The sequence below is a fragment of the Mesoplodon bidens genome (genome assembly GCF_964165515.1).
Source record: "Mesoplodon bidens genome assembly, chromosome: 4".
NCBI classification, from domain to species: Eukaryota; Metazoa; Chordata; class Mammalia; order Artiodactyla; family Ziphiidae; genus Mesoplodon; species Mesoplodon bidens.
Window position 1 is genome coordinate 43,801,511 of NC_138160.1, and position 19,280 is coordinate 43,820,790.

Genomic DNA, 19,280 nt, shown 5'->3' on the forward strand with positions numbered 1-19,280 from the left:
ACCACCAAATTCTACCCCTTTATAGATTCCATTTAGAGTTTCACATTGCTTCTAACACAGTTATTATACTGGGTATTGTTCATTGAGTTTCATAATTTATCGTTTCACTTAATTACAGTCAAGTTCTAGTTATTCCTTTTGAAACACTACACACATCATCTTGATTGTAATTGAATTGCAAATTTACCAACAATCTCTCAATATTCTAAGACAGCTAATCTTATCTCATACTTGTTTGTTGAAATTTTGCTCTTAGAAATTATTTCTAACTTCTGTGTGTACCGTACTTTGCCCTTGTTGATTGATTATTTATACACTAATTGGCTTACATATTGGGAATTTAGATATATTGTGAACTGCTCTCCAGATCTTAATCTTCACTGGAGGAAAATTAGTTTCCTGTTCCAGGAAATAATACCATTTTATTCCACATAGTTTTCTTTCATGTAGTGGCATCCCTTTTTATGTTCATTCTGCTTTTTTGAGCATTCATTAATGTCAGGAAGTACATTAGATATAGAAAATACAAAGATAGCTGAGATAGGTCCTAGACCTTAATAAACACAGTTTCTTCTGGGAGATAGACTTAAGTGCTTTTAATTAGATTACTGTCAGATAAACACTAATAGAAGTTTTTTGAATGTTGTAGCTTTTGCATTTTGACTTTTTCTCAAAGGTGGTTATTTAATTTTACAGTGTCTAAGACTGTCAGAAACACTTTAGTTCACCACCTTTATTTTTCAAACCATCATTGATCAGGGAGTGCTGAATGCATCAATTCTCGAATAGTAAATTGATTTTTTTTTTTTTTAACATCAGGTTGCACTTCCTGCAGATGAAGATTATCTACCACTTAAACCTCGCGTTGGAAAAGCTGCAAAGGTTTGTACTTTGGGCAGTATGGTTTGTACAGTTTTGTGAGTCTGTTTTCCTAAAAATCTTCAAGATAAGCTTTTAAACGAGATTCTTATACTTCCCAGTGTGTGTGTATATATATATGTATATATATATATACATATATATATACACACACACATACGTATGTACAAATTAAGAAGCTGCCACCTGAAGTCAAATATGGTGAGAACCAAATCAATAAACAACCATGCTGAAAACCAAGTATCATGTGATAAGATTTTTAAAAATGAAAATAATTCTCAACCTTTTTAATGAATCTAATGAATAGTACTGATCTTTCTCTAGAAAAAAATGCATGTGTACAGTTTTGCATATAGTTTTGGGAGTTGAACAAGCTTCTAATGAAAGTTAAACTCTCATGCTGATGTTAAATGGATTTTGAAACCCTGATAGATTTTAAGAGTAGTATAAATTTTCCAAGTCATTTTCTTAAGTAAAAAAGGCAGTATGGTGGGGTAAACATGAACTCTTCAAGTCTAATAGATACATTATTCTGCCTTTGCTGAGTGAACTTGATTGAGGCCTTGCCTTTTTCACAGCCTCAGAGTTCCCATCTGTGAAAGGAAATTATATATATGTTAGGGGTTGCTGTGAAGATTAGTATGTGGAAAATGTGTTGCACAGTGCCCACCATAAAGCATGTTCTTGATAAATGGTAATGATTATTGTGTTGTAATTAATATATATGTAAACATAATAATTGAAAGATCAGATAGTAGAAATAACTTCTATGCTGTCTGGTTAAAGTTTTTTTTTTTAATTCTTCCTAATTTTCTCTAGTGGGTGGCATATTTCCCAAATAGACTCATAAAGAAATGCTCCCAGAATGCTTTCTAGGGGTAGCATCTCTTGGTTTTAAGTGTACTATGATGTGTCTAGGTGTCTTCATACAGATACTAATTTTTTTTATAGGAATACCCGTTCATTCTTGATGCTTTTCAAAGAGAAGCCATTCAGTGTGTTGATAATAATCAATCTGTTCTAGTATCTGCACATACATCAGCAGGAAAAACTGTATGCGCTGAGTGAGTAGCTTTCTTTTTAAATGGAATTTAGGACTGTTAATATTTGCTTTATACATTTAGGTGCTCCTATGTTGGGTACATAAATATTTACAAATATTATATCCTCCTGTTGGACTCACCCCTTTATCATTATGTAATGCCCTTCTTTGTCTCTTGTTACAGCCTTAGTTTTATTTTTATTTGTTTGTTTATTTTTATAAATTTATTTATTTATTTTTGGCTGCATTGGGTCTTCGTTGCTGCACGTGGGCTTTCTCTAGTTGCTGCAAGTGGGGGCTGCTCTTCCTTGTGGTGCGCGGGCTTCTCATTGTGGTGGCTTCTCTTGTTGCAGAGCACAGTCTCTAGGTGCCCGGGCTAGTTGTGGCTCATTGGCTCTAGAGCGCAGGCTCAGTAGTTGTGGCGCATGGGCTTAGTTGCTCTGCGGCATGTGGGATCTTCCCAGACCAGGGCTCAAACCCGTGTCTGTTGCACTGGCAGGCGGATTCTTAACCACTGCACCACCAAGGAGGTCCTTACAATCTTAGTTTTAAAGTCTATTTTGTTTTACATAAGTGTAGCTACCACAACTTTCTTTTGGTTTCCACTTGCGTGGAATATCTTTTTCCATCCCTTCACTCTCAGTCTGTGTGTCCTTATATCTGAAGTGAGTCTCCTATAGGCAGCATATAGCTGCAACTTGTTTTTTTATCCATTGAGCCACTCTCTCTTTTGATTGGAGAATTCGTCTATTTACATTTTATTATTGATAGGTGTGTACTTACTGCCATTTTGTTAATTGTTTTCTGGCTGTTTTGTAGTTTATCTCTGTTCCTTTTCTTGCTCACTTTCTAGTTTTAAAATGAAATTTTAAAATAACTGTTTCTTAACCTACTCTTTAAAAGTTTAAATTTTTTCTATTTGATTTCTGTAAGTAAATTTAGACTCGTACCTTTATTTCATTTCTTCTACTTACTTTGGGCTTTGTTTGCTCTTCTTTTTCTAGTTTTTTAAAGGAGGAAAGGTGAGATCATTGATTTCACACCTTTTTCTAATACATTTAGTGCTGTAAACTTCCCTTCAGTCATGAATATGTATCATGATTCACTAATGCTATGTTCATTTTTTGTGCATTTCATTTCAGGTCTTTTCTAATGCTCTGTCTTCAGATTCATTAATCTTTGCTTCTTATCTAATCTGTCCTTAATCCTATTGAGTGCATTTTTTCATCTCAGACATGATAGTTTCTTTGCTATAAGTTCATTTTTGTCTGTTTGTTTTCCATGTGTCTACTTAACTTTCCTCCAGCTTTTTGAGCATACAGAATACAGTTTAAAAACTGTTTAAATGTTTTTGTGACTATTATTTTCATTTGTGTTACTCCCTGATCTGTTTTAATTAATTGACTTTTCCCTTCGTTATAGGTCAGTATTTTCCTGCTGCTTTGCATACGGCTCTGATGGGATGTTTGGCTGTTTTTTAATTTCATCACTGACTTTTGGCAGTTTAATTATGATGTGACTTCACATAATTCTTCTCATGTTTCTTATGCTTGAATTTATTGGGCTTCTCAAATCATGGGTTTATTAGTTTTCATCAGATTTGGAAAAATTTCAGCCATTTTTTATGTCAAATAGTCCACCTTCTCCTAGTACTCTGAGGACTTCAGTTAAACTTATATCAGGTGACTTTAAGTTGTCTCTGAGCCTAGTGATACTCTTATTTATTATTGTTTTTTGGTGTTTATTCTCTGTGTTTCATTTTGGACAGCTTCTCTTAAATGGCTTTAAGTTTATTCATCTCTTTTTCTGCAATGTCAAATATGCTATTAATCCTACCCAGTTTATTTCATCTTAGATTTAGATTTTTTTATCGCTGAAAGTTTGGTTTGGGTCTTTTAATATTTTCCATATTTCTTCCAAACATGCTGTTTTATCCTTTCTCAATTTTCTTCAATATATAGAATATAGTTGTACTATAGTAACTTTCAGTATCCTTGTTTACTATTTTATATTTTCTGTCTCATTTTTGGATGCCTTTTTACTTATTTATTTTTACTCATTATTATAGGTTCTATTTGCCTCATTCTTTGCTTACCTGATTATTTTTTAATGCCTGCCCAGGACATTGTGAATTTTACCTCCTTGGGTGATGAATATTTTTGCATTTCTATTAACATCGGGTTTTTTTTAAACATCTTTATTGGAGTATAATCGCTTTACAATGGTTTGTTAGTTTCTGCTTTATAACAAAGTGAATCAGCTATACATATATCACCATATATCTTCCCTCTTGCATCTGCCTCCCATCCTCCCTATCCTACCCCTCTAGGTGGTCACAAAGCACTGAGCTGATCTCCCTGTGCTATGTGGCTGCTTCCCACTAGCTATCTGTTTTACATTTTGTAGTGTATATATGTCCATGCCACTCTCTCACTTCGTTGCAGCTTACCCTTGCCCCTCCCCATGTCTTCAAGGCCATTCTCTGCATCTTTATTCCTATCCCGTCCCTAGGTTCTTTAGAAGCATTTTTGGTTTTTTGTAGATTCCATATATATGTGTTAGCATACGGTATTTGTTTTTCTCTTTCTGACTTACTTCATTCTGTATGACAGACTCTAGGTCCATCCACCTCATTACAAATAACTCAGTATAATTTCTTTTTATGACTGAGTAATATTCCATTGTATATATATGCCACATCTTCTTTATCCATTGATCTGTCGATGGACACTTAGCTTTCTTCCATGTCCTGGCTGTTATAAATAGAGCTGCAATGAACACTGTGGTACATGATTCTTTTTGCATTATGGTTTTCTCAGGGTATATGCCCAGTAGTGGGATTGCTGGGTCGTATGGTAGTTCTATTTTTACTTTCGTAAGGAATCTCTATACTGTTCTCCATAGTGGCTGTATCAATTTACATTCCCACCGACAGTGCAAGAGGGTTCGCTTTTCTCCACACCCTCTCCAGCATTTATTGTTTGTAGATTTTTTGATGATGGCCATTCTGACTGGCCTGAGGTGATACCTCATTGTAGTTTTGATTTGCATTTCTCTAATGATTAGTGACGTTGAGCATCCTTTCAGGTGTTTGTTGGCAATCTGTATATCTTTGGAGAAATGTCTATTTAGCTCTTCTGCCCATTTTTGGATTAGGTTGTTTGTGTTTTTGATACTGAGCTGCATGAGCTGCTTGTAAATTTTGGAGATTAATCCTTTGTCAGTTTCTTCGTTTGCAAATATTTTCTCCCATTTGGAGGGTTGTCTTTTCGTCTTGTTTATGGTTTCCTTTGCTGGGCAAAAGCTTTTAAGTTTCATTAGGTCCCATTTGTTTATTTTTGTTTTTATTTCCATTTCTCTAGGAGGAGGATCAAAAAGGATCTTGCTGTGATTTATGTCATAGAGTGTTCTGCCTATGTTTTCCTCTAAGAGTTTTATAGAGTCTGGTCTTACATTTAGGTCTTTAATCCATTTGGAGTTTATTTTTGTGTATGGAGTTAGGGAGTGTTCTAATTTCATTCTTTTACATGTAGCTGTCCAGTTTTCCCAGCACCACTTATTGAAGAGGGTGTCCTTTCTCCATTGTATATTCTTGCCTCCTTTATCAAAAATAAGGTGACCATATGTGCGTGGGTTTATCTCTGGGCTTTCCATCCTGTTCCATAGATGTATATTTCTGTTTTTGTGTCAGTACCATACTATCTTGATTACTGTAGCTTTGTAGTATAGTCTGAAGTCAGAGAGGCTGATCCTCCAGCTCCGTTTTTCTTTTTCAACATTGCTTTGGCTATTCGGGGTCTTTTGTGTTTCCATACAAATTGTGAAATTTTGTTCTAGTTCTGTGAAAAATGCCAGTGGTAGTTTGATAGGGACTGCATTGAATCTGTAGATTGCCTTGGGTAGTAGAGTCATTTTCACAATGTTGATTCTTCCAAAACAAGAACATGGTATATCTCTCCATCTGTTTGTATCATGTTTAATTTCTTTCATAAGTGTCTTATAGTTTTCTGCATACAGGTCTTTTGTCTCCTTAGGTAGGTTTATTCCTAGATATTTTATTCTTTTTGTTGCAATGATAAATGGGAGTGTTTTCTTGATTTCACTTTCAGATTTTTCATCATTAGTGTACAGGAATGCCAGAGATTTCTGTGCATTAATTTTGTATCCTGCTACTTTACCGAATTCATTGATTAGCTCTAGTAGTTTTCTGGTAGCATCTTTAGGATTCTCTATATATAGTATCATGTCATCTGCAAACAGTGACAGCTTTACTTCTTCTTTTCTGATTTGCATTCCTTTTATTTCTTGGATTCTTTATTTCTTTGGATTCCTTTTATAGTGGTGAGAGTGGGCACCCTTCTCTTGTTCCTGATCTTAGTGGAAATGGCTTCAGTTTTTCACCATTGAGGACGATATTGGCTGTGGGTTTGTCATATATGGCCTTTATTATGTTGAGATAAGTTCCTTCTATGCCTGCTTTCTGGAGGGTTTTTATCATAAATCGGTGTGAATTTTGTCAGAAGCTTTTTCTCCATCTATTGAGATGATCATATGGTTTTTATTCTTCAATTTGTCAGTATGGTTTATCACATTGATTGATTTGCGTATATTGAAAAATCCTTGCATTCCTGGGATAAATCCCACTTGATCATGGTGCATGATCCTTTTATGTGCTGTTGGATTTTGTTTGCTAGTATTTTGTTGAGGATTTTTGCATGTATGTTCATCAGTGATATTGGCCTGTAGTTTTCTTTCTTTGTGACATCTTTGTCTGGTTGTGGTATCAGGGTGATGGTGGCCTCGTAGAACGAGTTGGGGAGTGTTCATCCCTCTGCTATGTTTTGGAAGAGTTTGTGGAGGATAGGTATTAGCTCTTCTCTAAATGTTTGATAGAATTTGCCTGTGAAGCCCTCTGGTCCTGGGCTTTTGTTTGCTGGAAGACTTTTAATCACAGTTTCAATTTTTGTGATTGGCCTGTTTATATTTTCTATTTCTTCCTGGTTCAGTCTCAGAAGGTTGTGATTTTCTAAGAATTTGTCCATGTTTTCAAGGTTGTCCATTTTATTGGCATGTAGGTGCTCATAGTAATTTCTCATGATCCTTTGTATTTCTACATTGTCAGTTGTTACTTCTCCTTTTTCATTTCTAATTCTATTGATTTGAGTCTTCTTCCCTTCTTTTCTTGATGAGTCTGGCTAATGGTTTATCAATTTTGTTTATCTTCTCGAGGAACCAGCTTTTAGTTTTATTGATCTTTGCTATTGTTTCCTTCATTCCTTTTTCATTTATTTCTGATCTGATCTGTATGACTTCTTTCCTTCTGCTAACTTTGGGGTTTTTTTGTTATTCTTTCTCTAATTGCTTTAGGTGTAAGTTTGGGTTGTTCATTTGAGATGTTTCTTGTTGCTTCAGGTAGGATTGTATTGCTATAAACTTCCCTCTTAGACCTGCTTTTGCCGCTTCCCATAGGTTTTGGGTCATCGTGTTTTCATTGTCATTTGTTTCTAGGTATTTTTTTATTTCCTCTTTGATTTCTTCAGTGATCTCTTGGTTATTAACTAGTGTATTGTTTAGCCTCCATGTGTTTGTATTTTTTACAGATATTTTCCTGTAATTGATATCTAGTCTCATAGCATTGTGGTCGGAAAAGATACTTGAAACGATTCAGTTTTCTTAAATTTACCGATGCTTGATTTGTGACCCAAGATATGATCTGTCCTGGAGAATGTTCCTTTAGCACTTGAGAAGAAAGTATATTCTGTTGTTTTTGAATGGAATGTCCTATAAATGTCAATTAAGTCCATCTTGTTTAATGTATCATTTAAAGCTTGTGTTCCCTTATTTATTTTCATTTTGGATGATCTGTCGAGTGGTGAAAGTGGGGTGTTAAAGTCCCCTGCTATGATTGTGTTACTGTCGATTTCCCCTTTTATGGCTGTTAGCATTTGCCTTAGGTATTGAGGCCTTTGGTATTGAGGTGCTCCTATGTTGGGTGCATAAATATTTACAATTTTATATCTTCTTATTGGAATGATCCCTTGATCATTATGTAGTGTCCTTCTTTGTCTCTTGTAACATTCTTTATTTTAAAGTCTACTTTGTCTGACACAAGAATTGCTACTTCAGCTTTCTTTTGATTTCCATTTGCTTAGAATATCTTTTTCCATCCCCTCACTTTCAGTCTGTTTTTGTCCCTAGATCTGAAGTGGGTCTCTTGTAGACAGCGTATGTATGGGTCTTGTTTTTGTATCCATTCAGCCGGTCTACGTCTTTTGGTTGGAGCATTTAATCCATTTACATTTAAGGTAGCTGTCAATATGTATGTTCCTATTACCATTTTCTTAATTGTTTTGGGTTTGTTATTGTAGGTCTTTTCCTTCTCTTGTGTTTCTTGCCTAGAGAAGTTCCTTTAGCATTTGTTGTAAAGCTGGTTTGGTGGTGCTGAATTCTCTTAGCTTTTGCTTGTCTGTAAAGGTTTTAATTTCTCCATCTAATCTGAATGAGATCCTTGCTGGGTAGAGTAATCTTGGTTCTAGGTTTTTCCCTTCCATCACTTTAAATATGTCCTGCCACTCCCTTCTGGCTTGCCAAGTTTCTGCTGAAAAATCAGCTGTTAACCTTATGGGGATTCCCTTGTATGTTGTTTTTCCCTTGCTGCTTTTTATATTTTTCTTTGTATTTAATTTTTGATAGTTTGATTAAGATGTGTCTTGGTGTGTTTCTCCTTGGATTTATCCTGTATGGGGCTCTCTGCGTTTCCTGGACTTGATTAACTATTTCCTTTCCCATATTAGGGAATATTTCAACTATAATCTCTTAAAATATTTTCTCAGTCCCTTTCTTTTTCTCTTCTTCTTCTGGAACCCCTATAATTCGAATGTTGGTGCGTTTAATGTTGTCCCACAGGTCTCTGAGACTGTCCTCAATTCTTTTCATTCTTTTTCCTTTATTCTGCTCTGCAGTGGTTATTTCCACTATTTTATCTTCCAGGTCACTTATCCGTTCTTCTGCCTCAGTTATTCTGCTATTGATTCCTTGTAGAGAATTTTTAATTTTATTTATTGTGTTGTTCATCATTGTTTGTTTGCTCTTTAGTTCTTCTAGGTCCTTGTTAAACATTTCTTATATTTTCTGCATTCTGTTTCCAAGATTTTGGATCATCTTTATTATCATTACTCTGAATTCTTTTTCAGTTAGATTGCCTGTTTCCTCTTCTTTTGTTTGGTCTGGTGGGTTTTTACTTTGCTACTTCATCTGCTATGTGTTTGTCTGTGTTCTCGTTTTGGTTAAGTTACTGTGTTTGGGCTTTCCTTTTCCGAGGCTGCAGGTTCGTAGTTCCGGTTGTTTTTGATGTTTGCCCCCAGTGGCTAAGGTTACTTCAGTGGGTTGTGTAGGCTTCCTGGTGGAGGGGACTAGTGCCTGTGTTCTGCTGGTTGAGGCTGGATCTTGTCTTTCTGCTGGGCAGGTCCGTGTCCGGTGGTGTGTTTTGGGTGTCTCTGACCTTATTATTTTACACATCCTTTCTGCTAGTGGGTGGCATTGTGTTCCCGTCTTGCTAGTTGTTCGGCATAGGGTGTCCAGCACTGTAGCTTGGGTCGTTGAGTGGAGCTGGCTCTTGGCGTTGAGATGGAGATCTCTGAAATATTTTTGCCATTTGATATGATGTGGAGCTGGGAGGTCTCTGGTGGACCAGTGTCCTGAACTCGGCTCTCCCACCTCAGAGGCACTGGGCTGACAGCCTGCCAGAGCACCAAGATCCTGTCATCCACACAGCTCAGAATAAAAGGGAGAAGAAAGAAAGTAAGAAAAAAAATAGAGTTTTTAAAATAAAAAATAATTATTAAAAAGTAACAGAAAACAGGGCTTCCCTGGTGGCGCAGTGGTTGGGAGTCTGCCTGCCAATGCAGGGGACGCGGGTTCATGCCCCGGTCCGGGAGGATTCAGCATGCCGCGGAACAGCTAGCCCTGTGAGCCATGGCCGCTGAGCCTGCACGTCCGGAGCCTGTGCTCCACAGTGGGAGGGGCTGCAGCGGCGAGAGGCCCACGTACTACAAAAAAAAATAAGTAACAAAAAAAAAAAGAAGGAAAGAAGAGAGCAACCAAACGAAAAAAGAAATCCACCAATGATAAAAAATGCTAAAATCTATACTAAAAGAAAAGAAAAAAAATAAGTGAGCAGATAGATCCCTAGTACAGATGATAAAAGCAAAGCTGTACAGACAAAATACACACAGAAGCATTCACATACACACTCACAGAGAGAAAAAGGGAAAAAATATATATATCATTGCTCCCAAAGTCCACTGCCTCAATTTGGGATGATGCATTTTCTATTCATGTACTCCACAGATGCAGAGTACATCAAGTTGATTGTGGAGATTTAATCCACTGCTCCTGAGGCTGCTGGGAGAGATTTCCCTTTCTTTGTTCGCACAGCTCCTGGGGTTCAGCTTTGGATTGGCCCTGCCTCTGCCTGTAGGTCTCCTGAGGCCGTCTGTTCCCACTCAGACAGGACGGGGTTAAAGGAGCAGCTGATTTGGGGGCTCTGGCTCACTCAGGCCGTGGGGAGGGAGGGGTACGGAATGCGGGGCGAGCCTACGGCGGCAGTGTACAGCATCACATTGCACCAGCCTGAGGCGCGCCGTGTGTTCTCCTGGGGAAGTCGTCCCTGGATCATGAGACCCTGGCAGTGGTTGGCTGCACAGGCTCTCAGGAGTGGAGGTGTGGATAGTGACCTGTGCTTGCACACAGGCTTCTTGGTGGCTGCAGCAGCAGCCTTAGCGTCTCATACCCGTTTCTGGAGTCTGTGCTGATAGCCGAGGCTCATGCCCGTCTCTGGAGCTAGTTTAGGCAGTGCTTTGAATCCCCTCTCCTTGCACACTGCAAAACAAAGAGGCAAGAAAAAGTCTCTTGCGTCTTCGGCAGTTCCACACTTTTTCCCGGACTCCCTCCCGGCTAGCTGTGGCGCACTATCCCCCTTCAGGCTGTGTTCACACAGCCAACCCCAGTCCTCTCCCTGGGATCTGACCTCTGATGCCAGAGCCTCAGCTCCCAGCCTCCGCCCACCCCAGCGGGTGAGCAGAGAAGCCTCTCAGGCTGGTGAGTACTGGTCAGCACTGATCCTCTGGGGGAATCTCTCCGCTGCCCTTTGCACCTGTGTTGCTGCGCTCTCCTCTGTGACTCCAAAGCTTCCCCCCACCCCACCCCCATCTCTGCCAGTGAAGGGGCTTCCTAGTGTGAGGAAACTTTTCCTCCTTCACAGCTCCCTCCCACTGGTGCAGGTCCTGTCCCTATTCTTTTGTCTCTGTTTTTTCTTTTGCCCGACCCAGGTACGTGGGGGAGTTTCTTGCCTTTTGGGAGGTCTGAGGTCTTTTGCCGGCGTTCAGTAGGTTTCTGTAAGAGTTATTCCACATGTAGATGTATTTCTGATGTATTTGTGGGGAGGAAGGTGTTCTTCACATCTTAGTCTTCCGCCATCTTGAATGTCTCTTTATATTAACATCTTGAGCTTTTTTTTTTTTTTTTTTTGCGGTTCGCGAGCCTCTCACCTCTGCGGCCCCTCCCGCTACGGAGCAGAGGCTCCGGACGCGCAGGCTCAGCGGCCGTGGCTCACGGGCCCAGCCGCTCCGCGGCATGTGGGATCCTCCCAGACTGGGGCACGAACCCATGTCTCCTGCATCGGCAGGCGGACTCCCAACCACTGCGCCACCACGGAAGTCCCATCTTGTGCTTTTTTCTGGGGTATAGTTTCTTGGAAAAAAATGTAATCCTTTCAGGGCTTGTGTTGATGATGATTTTAGGCAGGACTAGAGTAGCATTCAATATAGGGATAATTTTCTCCGCTATTTATATTTCTTGGTATTCTAGCCAGTATTTTGTGAATTAAGAGTTTTTCCACCATGACCAGTGGGAACCTGAATAACTCCCAGCCCTGTGAAGCTCTGGTTATTTTTAGCTCTGCTTCATCTGGTTGGTTTCCCCCTGGCTTTGGGTGGTTTCCGAACACTTATTCACTGATTATTACTTACTTGGAAACACAGGAGTGCTCAGCAGATGTTCAGAGCTTTCCCTCTATGCAGCTCTCTCCTCTCTGGTTATTTTCCACTGCAGTGTAGGTGCCATGGCCTCCCCAGGCTCCCACCTCTGTCTGCTTAACTTAGGGAAACCTCTAGGGTCCATCTCCTAGAACTGTGAATTGGAAACTCTGTGGACAGTAATCTGGAATTACCTCATTTGCTTCCACTTTCTCAAGGATTACTATGCTTTTATTCAGTGTCTGAAATCATTGTTTCATATATTTTGTCATGTTTTGTAGTTATTTCAGGTGGATAGGTAAAGCCAGTCCTTGTTAGTCTGTGTTGGAAATAAGTATTTTCTACATTATTTTTAATGTATGTTCTCTTTTACTACAGTAGTTATCTAATTTTGTAAATAAATACACATATATTGCCTGTGTTTTAAATTTTTTGATAGGTATCTTTTCTTCTAAACTGTATTCAAAGACCACAGTTCTGGAGTCTTGCTACTCAAAGTATGGTCCTGCACCAGATACATGAGTGTCACCTACAGACTTATTAGGCAGAATCTCAGGACCCACCCCAAAACTACTGAATCATAATCTGCATTTAACAAGATCACCAGGTGATGCATATGTCCATTAAAGTTTGAGAGGAACTGGGCCATTCTGAAAGTGGATTGTGCTCTTTCACGTGGATGGGATTTTGCAATCTGTTGTAGATAGTCTTTTGTGGGTTAACTTTTTTTTTTTTCCTTCATATGTGCTGCTGTGTCTACTATCTAGTTCGCGAACACCTTCGCCATGGCAAAAAGAAGCCATGTACACATTAATCAGTCGTGCCTCAGTTCCTTTCAGCCACCAGTCTGCTTTCTTTTTGTATGACTTTACCTTTTCTGGGCATTTCATATAAATAGAATGATACAATATGTGACCTTTTGTTTCTGTTTTATTTCACTAAGCATAATGATTTTAAGGTTCATCTGTGTTGTAGTTTACATCAGGGTTGGATTGCATTTTATGACTGATTAATATTGTATGGCTGATTAATTGTATAGTATTAATATACCGCATTTTGTTTATCCATTCATCAATTTATGGGATATATGAGTATTCCCTGTCCTTTGGCTATTGTGAATGATGCTGTTAGAAACATTTATGTACAACTTTTTGTTTGAACACATGGTTTTACTTCTCTTCAGTATGTACCTAGGAATGGAATTACTGGGTCATGTTTAATTCCATGTTTAACTTTTTGAGGAACCAGCAAACTGTTTTCCACAGCAGCTGCATCATTTTATTTTCCCATCATCATTTTATGAGGGCTTCAGTTTCTCCATATCCTTGCCAACACTTGTTACTACCTTTTTTTTTTTGAAATTGATTATACAGTAAATTTATTTTATGATTGTTTTAAATAAAAACTTTTTAACGTGGATTTTCAGCATAGTACAAGTTAGAATAATGCAAAACATTTTTAAAGGTGAACTAATTAGGTTTCTGAAAAGAATTCCAGAAAGATAAAAAGCACAATGATGTTACTTATTTTAGACAAGATTATTGTTCTGTGGGTATTAGTATAATCCTGTATTATGTACATTGTTTCTAGATTCTGATCATGTGAAGTTTATTATTTTTAAATTATTTTTTCTTCCAGTTTTATTGAGATACAGTTGATATATAGCACAGTGTAAGTTTAAGGTTTGCAGCATAATGATTTGACTTACATGCATCATAAAATGATTATCATAATAAGTTTGGTGAACATCCATCATTTCATACAGATACAGATTTAAAGAAATAGAGAAAAATTTTTTTCTTGTGATGAGAAAGAACTCTTAGGATTTACTCTTTTAACAACTTCTTTATGTAATCTTCAGCAGTGTTAATTATATTTATTGTATTGTACATTACATCCCTATTACTTATAACTGGAAGTTTCTACCTTTTGACCATCTTCATCCCAACACCCCCCACCCCAACTTGTGGTAACCATAGATCTCATCTCTTTTTCTGTAAGTTTATTTTGAAGTGTAATTGACCTGTAACACTATGTTAGTTCCTATTACACAGCGTAGTGATTTGATAATTCTGTACATTTCAAAATGGTCACCACAATAAGTCTGGTTACAATATGTCACCATAAAAATATATTATGTAGTTATTAGACTATATTCCCCATACTGTATGTTTCATTCCCATGACTCATTTATTTTGCAACTGGAAGTTTTTACCTCTTAATCTCCCTTACCTATTTCTTTCCTCCCCTCACCACCCTCCCCTCTGGTGACTACCTGTTGGTTTTCTGTTTCTATAACTGTTTCTCTTTTATTGTGTTTGTTCATTTGTTTTGTTTTTTAGATTCCACATACAAGTGAAATCATACAGTATTTGTCTTTCTCTGTCTGACTTATTTCACTTAGCACAATACCCTCTAGGTCCATCTATGTTGTTGCAAATGGCAAGATTTCATTTTTTATGGTTTAGTAATATTCTATTGGATATGCAATACCACATCTTTTTTTTTTTTTCTTCTCCACATCTTCTTTATCCATTTATTGGTGGGCACTTGGGCACGAGGGTTCCCTTTTGTCCTCATTCTCACCAACACTTGTTTCTTGCCTCTTTGCTGATAGCCATCCTGTCAGGTGTGAGGTGATATCTCATTGTGGTTTTGATTTGCATTTCCTTAATGACTGATGATATTGAACATTTTTTAATGTGCTCTTTCTCCTTTTTATGTCTTTGGAGATACGTCTGCTTAAGTCTTTTTTTAACTTGTTCATTGGGTTGTTTGTCTTGTTGAATTGTGATAGTTGTTTTGTATTCTGATACTAGTTCCTTGTCAGATATATGATTTTCAAAAATTTTCTCTCATTCTGTAGGTCATCTTTTCACTTTCTTGAGTGTCCTTTCAGGTACAGATGTCTTTAATTTGATGAACTGCAGTTCATCTGTTTTCTTTTGTTGCTTGTGTCATTTATAAGAAACCGTTGCCTAATCAAGGTCACAAAGATTTACACCTATATTTTCTTCTAAGAGTTTTGTAATTTTAGCTATTATATTAGGTCTTTGATCCATTTTGAGGGCTTTTTATTTTTGTAGGTCCAACTTCATTATTTTGCGTATGGATATCCAGTTGTCTCAGAATTTGTTGAAAGACTATTTTTTCCCCTCAATCTTGGCATCTTTTCGAAAATGAATTTGAGTTTTCAGGTTAACTATTAATAATTTATAATATATTTTATTTCTTCATTATGGAGAAATTACAGCTTTCCTATTGAGCAGCTGAATTAGGTATTCTTAACAGTGATCACCTAAAGAGTAAAGAAGATCATAGAGGAAGAAAACTTAAAAATGGCTCCACTCTCCCTATTCATCATTGCCTTTACCTTGGCATAATGGTGGATATATTTCATGAGTTCTGGAATATTGTCCTTTGGGATAGTCAGGGCCTATCTGGTTATTGTATATTAGTCTTTCTAGACCTTGGCTTAGGTGTAACTCAAATTTTTCTCTTTGCAGGGGAGTTAGACAAGTGAAGCTTTGGATCTTAGATTATCATTCTAATGGCATCAGCCAATTGCAGATTAGTCTTGATCTGTTTCCGAGATTCAAACACATTATGGTCAGGTACTGCCCTAGTTCTATCTAGTGGAGTAGAACTAATTTTTTTATTGGTCCACTTTTCAGAAGGTGCTGAAGTCAAAAGTTGGTTTCCTCCTAAGGCACAAATATAGAAGAGGTTTGACTATTTTTAGTTCAATTATTTTATATCACTTAGAAAAGTATACAATAGTTTGGTGCATTATCCATTTAAAGGCAACATATATAGTCATTAGGATTCTGGGCAGTAGTGTAACTTTGTTTTCATTTTTCCTACAAAAGCAGACTGATTTTCAGTGTGGGAAATTTTCATGTATATGCTGAAACCTGCTCTCATACTCTGGGTTAGGAGAACATAAAGAGATGTTTAGGAAATTAACCAGGTTTATAGACACCTTTGAAAACCTGGTGAGGACTGCTGTGGAAACCAGTCTGGTACTTATTCAAAAAGTTAAATGTAGAATTACTACATGACTCAGCAATTCCACTCCTAGGTATATTACTCCAAAGAATTGAAAACAGATACACAGATACTTATACATGAATGTTCATAGCAGCACTGTTCACAGTAGTGAAAAGGTAGAAGCAACCCAGAAGTCCATCAGTTGATGAATAGATAAATAAATCTGGTTTATCTGTTCAATGAAATATTACCCAGCTGTAACATCAGTGAAGTACTGATACACGCTACAGTGTGGGTGAACCTCAGAAACATGCTGAGTAAAAGAAGCCAGACTCAGTAGGTATGATTCCATTTGTGTGAAATATCCCGTATGACTTCATTTATGTGAAATATCTCAGGTAAATTCCTAGAGACAGAAAGATTGGTGGAGGCCAGGGGATGCTGAGAGGAGGGGAGCAAAAAGTAACTGCCTAATGGGTATGGGGTTTTTGGAAGGATGAGAATTATGTTTCAGAATCCGGTAGAGGTGGTGGTTGCACAACATAGTGAATGTACTAAATGCCACTGAATTGTACACTTTAAAATGGTTAATTTTATGTTGTATGAATCTTACCTCAATAAAAAATGTGATGAGGTATATATTTTTATGTACATACCATATTTTATAATTTCAGGGAGTGGTTCATGGATCTCAGATAAAGATTTCCCCTAGGGATTCAAGGACTTGAGGTAAACTCCAACTTTAGCTGGTTAACTGTAGCAAGTACAATATTTTATTTATACATCTGGTGCTAGGGTTAACATTTTGGTACCAGATTATCTATGTAATTGAGTAGTTTTCTGGCCCTGATGGTTTTTTTATTTTATGTAAAGCTTTTTTTAAAAGCTTTATTAGTATATAATTTAAATATTATTAAATTCACCCATTTAAAGTATACAGTTCAGTGAGTTTTAATAAATTTGTACAGCTGTGCAACCCTCTCCAGTTTTAGACTTCCATACATACAGTTTTGTTACGTGTGTTTGCTTTCAACTCCCACCTCCAACCCTAGGCAAACACTCATCAGCTTTGTCTAAATAGTTTTGCCTTTTCTAGAAGTTTCATGTAAATGAAATCATGTAATGTGGAGTCTTTTGTGTCTTTTTTTTTTTCCCTGTTTAGAATAACATTTTTGAGGTTCATTCATGTTGCATATATCACTAGTTCATTTCTTTTTTTTTTTTAAATGCTTGGCTTATTTATTTATTTTTGGCTGTGTTGGGTCTTCATTTCTGTGTGAGGGCTTTCTCTAGTTGTGGCAAGCGGGGGCCACTCTTCATCGCGGTGCGCGGACCTCTCACTACCGTGGCCTCTCTTGTTGCGGAGCACAGGCTCCAGATGCGCAGGCTCAGTAGTTGTGGCTCATGGGCCTAGTTGCTCCGTGGCATGTGGAATCTTCCCAGACCGGGGCTCAAACCCATGTCCCCTGCATTAGCAGACGGATTCTCAACCACTGTGCCACCAGGGAAGACCTCTTATATTTTCTTTTTGAAGTTTATAGTATTAGCTCTTACACTTAGAGCTATGATTTCCTTTGAATTAATTTTTATGTATGATGTGAGGTAAAGGGGGTTTAAATTAATCTTTTTGTATGTGGATAATTGTTCTAGTTGAAAAACTTATTTTTCCACTGAATTACCGTTGAATTGAATTGACTAATGAATTGACTATAATTGTATGGATTTGGTTTTGGACTTCCTATTCTGTTGGTCTCTGTGTGTATCCTTATACCAGTACCACACTATCTTGATTACTGTAGCTTTAAAGTCAGTATTGAATTTAGGCAATTAGAGTCCTCTAACTTCCCTCTTTCTGAAAATTGTTTGGGCTTCTCTAGGTCCTTTGCATTCTTCAATAAAATTTTAAGATTAGTTTGTTAACTTCTACCAAAAAAGACTACTTGCATAGGGATTGTGTTGAATTTATAGATTAATTTGGGGAGAATTTTCATCTTAACGTTGTTATATACTCTTCCAGTCCGTGAGCATGGTATATTTCTTCATTATTCACATCTTCTTTGATTTCCCTCAGCAGTATTTTGTAGTTTCAGTGTACAGGTCTTACATTTTCTTAAATCTCTTTCTAAGTATTTTATTGCTTCATGCTATTGCAAATGGCATTCTTTCTTAAGTTCATATTTGTATTGTTAGTGACTTGTATACTGAAGTACAGTTTATTTTTTAATTTTTTTAACATCTTTATTGGCGTATAATGGCTTTACAATGGTGTGTTAGTTTCTGCTTTATAACAAAGTGAATCAGCTATACATATATCCCCATATCTCCTCCCTCTTGCATCTCCCTCCCACCCTCCCTATCCCACCCCTCTAGGTGGTCACAAAGCACCGAGCTGATCTCCCTGTGCTATGCGGCTGCTTCCCACTAGCCTATCTATTTTACATTTGGTAGTGTATATAAGTCCATGCCACTCTCTTCGTTCCAGCTTACCCTTCCACCTCCCCCCCATACCGTGTCCTCAAGTCCATTCTCTACGTCTGCATCTTTATTCCTGTCCTGCCCCTATGTTCTTCAGAACCTTTTTTATCTTTTAGATTCCATATATATGTGTTTCTGACTTATGAAGTACAGTTTATTTTTATATGCTGATATTTTATCTTGTCAGTTTCTTAATATACTTGCTTACTAACAAGTTTTAGTAACTTTCATGTTCCATAAGATTTTCTACATAGGTGGGCATATTGTCTGTGAATAAAGACAGTTTTTGCTGCTTCTTTCTGATATGTTATCCCTTTAGTTTCTTTTTCTTATTGCATTGGCAATATCCAGTACATTGTTGAATAGTAGTAGTGATGGTAGCTATCCTTGTCTGTTCCTGATCTTAAAGGAAGAACATTCAGTGTTTCACCATGAAGTGTGATATTAGCTATAGTTTTTTCCTAGGTGCCTTTTATCAGGTTGAGGAAGTTCCTTTCTATTCTCAGTTGGGAATAAATGAAAAAAATTTTAAAACACCTATTTGAATGGCTATTATCAAAATGACGAGAGATAACAAGTGTTGGCAAGGATATGAAGAACAGGGAACCTTTGTGCACTGTTGTAGGAATATAAATTGGTACAGTCACTATGGAAAGCAGTGTGGAGGTTTCTCAAAAAATTAGAAATAGAGTATAATCCAGCAGTCCCACTTCTGGATATATATCTAAAGGAAATGAAATTAGTATCTCAAAGAGATACCTGCATTCCTATTCACAATACCCAAGACAAGGAAACAACCTATGTCCCTCAACAGATGAGTGGATAAAGAAAATGTGACATCTATCTGTCTGTCTATATCC

At 37.3% G+C, this 19,280-nt stretch overlaps 1 protein-coding gene across 1 annotated transcript in view; it reads left to right on the plus strand.

The window, feature by feature from the left end:
* The window catches only part of MTREX (Mtr4 exosome RNA helicase), a 127,552-nt gene that overhangs the window by 10,149 nt on the left and 98,123 nt on the right, over positions 1–19,280 (plus strand). Inside the window, exons 4-5 of the mRNA XM_081231525.1 lie at positions 820–882; positions 1,831–1,943. Coding sequence (XP_081087651.1) covers positions 820–882; positions 1,831–1,943 — 176 coding nt within the window. The remainder of the gene's footprint in view (positions 1–819; positions 883–1,830; positions 1,944–19,280) is intronic.